We start from the raw sequence: 4,843 nt of genomic DNA, 5'->3' as shown, positions 1-4,843 counted from the left end.
CTCTCCAGGCGTCTTTTCCGGCGCTTCATCTCTCTCAGCTCCTCGGTGAACCAGGGAGCCAATTGAGATCTGCGCCGGGTCAGAGGCCGCAAAGGCACGACTCGGTCCAATGCTGCGGCAGCGGCCGTCTCCCAGGCCGCCGCCAGATTTTCAACCGAATCGTGAACTAGGTCCTCAGGATATGGCCCAAGCTCCGTCACTGGATCCACGGCTGGATCCACGGCTGACACTGGAAGACCAGTTGACGGCTGTGGCCAGGGGGGCGTTTTACCGGGTACACCTGGTGCACCAGTATGACAGTTACAGCGTCCCACAGTCATGTGATCTTCATTTATGACTTTCCTTGCCACCCTCCCACAAGCAAAGTTAATAGGGAAGTCAGCACAGAGGGCCTCAAGTTACTCCCACTGTTTTTTCTCTCAAGGAACGTGGCTATGGGATATGAGATCTCAGGGATCTTATACTGTGTATTGTGAGGCCATCTGCAACACTCCTGCCTGCACTCGGCAGGGCATGCCTGCACAATGAAGTGGCAGCCAGCAATGTACTCTCCCATCTGTGTTCATGTAGTGTGGCAGCTCCCATCTGCATAATCCCCCCCTGCCATGGCCATATTCTGACCTCATTGTAGCAGCCATTCACCCACCCACCGGCCTGTATGCTAATTACTCAGGACTTGCAACTTCCTGCCAACTTTTCCAACTTTGCTTGTTGAAAACAGCAGGAAGATGCAAAGAGATTCTCTCTAATGACCCACAATCCTCTCTTAATGATAACAACAAGGACTGTTGGAATGGCCATTGCTAAGCAACACAGTCATGTGACCTCATGCTTTATATCTGCATCACTTAACAACGGACATTCTGGTTTGCCATCGTGGCCGCCACGGATGCTGGAAGGCAAGCTCCGTCTTCCATGTTCGGTTTCTCTCCGCTGGGAGACCCTGGAAAAGGTTGAATGTTGCCCTGTAGGGGTGATGAGCAAAGAGGGGACCCCCGCTTGATCGCAGGAGGGCGGCAGCCCTTCTGCTTGATCCGGGGCAGCCCTCCAAACCGGCGGAAGAAAGACCGGCCATAGCAATATGGCCCGTCATTAGGCTGCAGACAGCCGAAATCAAACTTACCACCAGGCACTTCTAAAGCAACACGGATAAGACTGGGTGAGATCCGATCTTCTCTTTATCCTTGGTATTTTTTTTTCCTGTAAAAGCTGCCCGAAGTATCTTTTCCCCTGTGAGGAGAGAGGGAAGGGAATTTCTATCCCACCCTCTAAGAATAGCGGTGACTGACTACTCAGGGGGATTAAAGCACTAAAAGAATATCTTTAATATAATTGGATTTATATGTTCCTGAAATTTGGGGACCAAAAATTTTCCTATTTTTATTGGAGACTTTTGCTTTTATCTACAAAAAAGAAATAAAATTGGAAAAAGGCTTATAAAAATTTTGGACTTAAAAAACTTTAAACGGCATCGGTGACATCTTCTGGCAAAGTTTGGTATTACAACTTGTTATTTCCTAAAAGAGACGTGGCTCGAAGCCCAGACCTTAGATAAGACTCTTCTGGCCTTGGCACCACCTATGAGAAACTCAGCTGTAAGAGAACAGCTGGGTGGCATAACAGGCCTAGTTGAACTGTGAATGTAAACCTTTACTGACTTTCAGAATTATATGTGAGGAATTGCCTTCCTATCTCTTTATTTGAGGAATATTGGTTACTATATGAGATGATGAAATACCTTGGACTATAAAATCTTGCTTGACAAACAACGTCTACTATAAAGATTATTTATAAACATGTGAAAGAAATGGAGGAGGACCAGGAAAAGATTCTTTCCATGTTGAAAGCAATACATGAAACTATTCTTTCAGCTTGTGATGAAATAAGATGTTACAGAAAAGAACAAAATGTCAGCTTAGATATACAAACCCAAATTCCGACTACAACTAAAGAACTAACAATGCAGAATGTAACAGAAGAAGTGGAACAATCAAATACTAAGACAGAGTACTCAATTGACCAACAAATACAGTTAATGGAATATCCAGAAAAGGGACTGACAACACTGAAAATGGAAAAGACTTTCTATATAAACCAGAAGAAATTTGAGGAGCAAGAAGAACAGACTGAATGGAAGATAAACATACCAGGACAATTGTGGGAATTTGGAATAATAGGGAGATGATTTAAGGAATACAAATGGGCTAGCCCTTCCCCAAAAAAATGGCAACAAAATGGTCTCTCTTATTCCAAACAATATATATAATAATAGAGGGAGATCTATTTGATGATTTAAAAGCATTGACATAGAAGGCTAGATGGCAAAGAAAGAAACCCAGAATAAGGCTGAAGAAAATTGGGGTTTTGATTTATTAGAGGGGATTTCATATTACTAATTAGAGGGTCAAAGGGAGAAGTTGAGATAAGGGAAATTTTGGTCATTAAATTTAAAATATTTGGAAATTAGACAAAAATAAGGATGTTATTTGTTTAATACTTAAAAATTAGACCCAAAAGAAAAAAATATGAATATGTTCGATTAATGATTAACTCAGACAATATATATAATGGTCTTTGATTTATTAAAGGGGATACTGTATTATTAATTAGATGATGTAAGATGGGGGAAATAGATAAATTTAGGAAATAGAACAAGATTGTATCCAAATAGATAAGATGTGTATTTTGAATATTAGATTCTGTTATGAATTGAGATAAAGGAAACTTTGGTTACCTAAAACCTGGAAATTATAAATATCAAATGTTAAATTTGAATATTGATGGGAAACTAAAAATTGGGAAAAACTAATAACAGGACATTGATTGAATGTAAAGATTGAATGTAAAAGTAATTAAGATATGTATAAGCTAAAAATTGATTGATAAATGTAATAATGTTTTTATTTAGTTGATATAATAAGAACTATATTAGCTTAAATATGAGATAGTAGATATTAAGGGAAAAAGAGAGGAAATATTTGAGGTTGTAGTTTGAGATTTGTGCTAAAAAAAATTGTATGTTACTGAACTATTGATTAACCCGACCATCACGTTGCTTTTTAAATACCTAAATGTAAAAAATTTATTTTAAAAAACCCCAACAGAAATTCCAGTCTCCATTACCATTGTTAGGCAAGGACTACCTGTATTATCTTGTTCCTGAATGCCAACTTTTGAACTGATTTCTGGATTTGTCCTTATAAAGCTCTATCCCACCTTTAAGAATATTTTTATTAGCAGTACTGATTGGATGTAGTCAATATAAAATCATCAAAAAAGGGTATACCAGCAAATACTGTAACTGCATTATGCCACAAATTTAAATATTTGAAATAAACATAAAAGAAAATATCTCTTTAACAATGCTACTTTATATTTAGCAAATGTCAGTGAAAATGAACATTATTATGTTTTTTTTGCAAATGATAATATTGGTATCTTTGTTGCTCTAACATCTTTCTTGGATATCCCTGTTTTAATGTGACTAAAAACAATAACGTCTTATTAATATTTTCATGGGAATATGCCTCCCATTGTGACTTACTTCCAAGTAAACATGCATAGGATTGAACTGCAAGCTATCTTTCTGTGTATGTGAAAGCAGTTTAATATTTTTTATTTTTATTTACTTTTATTTTGAACCCATCAATATTACAATAGTTACTCTGTGTAAAACAGAAATTCATTGTTCTTCACTTTAAGAACAATGGCTGCTTTCACTTTCACTTTCTCGCTGCTTACATAAGAATTACCTATTAAGCTTCAAATTTGTGCAGCGAACTTAAGTAAATTATTAATATTAACACCAGTAAGTTACACTATAACACTTACAGTATAGTTCCTATAAAGGACAAATATTTCTGGTCAAATTCCTCATATGAAAAGTCTTCACTGTCCTCTGTTTCATAGTTCATTAATTAAACGGTATATTTACACAAAACCTTGCCACAGCCATAAGATAGACCTTTTAATTGTTTCAGGATTCTATAAATATTGTTTGTGAAGAATATGCAAATGTTAGGGAGTGAGGCAGACTGGGTTTCAGAGCAAGACAGGTTAATGGGTATGAATTCATAACCTCACAATTGTATTTTAAAGCCATCATATATTGTAGGAACTTCTTTTTAAAAAAAAAAAAAAAAAGCCTTGTCATGATATCAATTGGAGCAACCTTTAATTTTTTTTAATTGAAATTATCTCACTTTTTTAGAAGATAAGCTAGACTATTTAGAAAAAGGTTAAAAAGGGAGAAAAATAGATTTCTCAATTTGGAAGAAAAACAGTATGAAGTTAAGGGTTGGAGTTAATTGCATTAATTGATAATTGAACAACTGCTAATGTTGCTCTTTCAAAATTCTATTTTAGTTGCATTTCCATTTATAATGATCCCTCTACTTCGCATTTTGCCAAATAAGAAACGAGATGAAGTGAATGGTTTTTTTATCAGTCTCATCAAGAATATGATTACCTTGCGAGATCAGCAGGATCCAAATGAGGTAAGGCATTTTATGTGTTGCTGTATCAGACCAAAGATCTGTTTAATTTCGTTCTATGTAACCAACAACAGTTAGCCATATTAGAGATATAATTCAAAAGTCATAAAATGAATTTATTTCATTTGGGCTTGCCTTAACATTGCTGTATTTGGGTAAAAATGTATAGGATTATGAGATTGATTCTACAATAACCATACTGCTGTTAAGGATGCATATATGGATCTCACATTTAGCAGCAGTTGTAAATTTAAATAATGTTATGCTTATTAATATTAACATTTTAGAAATCATAGTAAATATGGATATAAACTTTTTTCCTTTGTCTTTAAAGGTTTAAGTCAGAGGTA

General features: G+C 36.1%; 1 protein-coding gene across 1 annotated transcript in view; it reads left to right on the top strand.

Moving 5' to 3' along the window:
• Positions 1–4,496, top strand: part of TBXAS1 (thromboxane A synthase 1) — a gene marked incomplete at its 3' end in the record, with an annotated part of 128,674 nt that extends 124,178 nt beyond the window's left edge. The window contains exon 9 of the mRNA XM_029284527.1: positions 4,366–4,496. Within this exon, the coding sequence (XP_029140360.1) occupies positions 4,366–4,496 (131 nt within the window). The remainder of the gene's footprint in view (positions 1–4,365) is intronic.
• Between the last annotated feature and the right edge of the window lie 347 nt (positions 4,497–4,843).

This window comes from Protobothrops mucrosquamatus, unplaced genomic scaffold (assembly GCF_001527695.2).
Source record: "Protobothrops mucrosquamatus isolate PMUCROS unplaced genomic scaffold, P.Mucros_1.0 scaffold685, whole genome shotgun sequence".
In the NCBI taxonomy this organism is placed as follows: domain Eukaryota; kingdom Metazoa; phylum Chordata; class Lepidosauria; order Squamata; family Viperidae; genus Protobothrops; species Protobothrops mucrosquamatus.
This window is presented reverse-complemented; position numbering and strand designations above follow the sequence as displayed.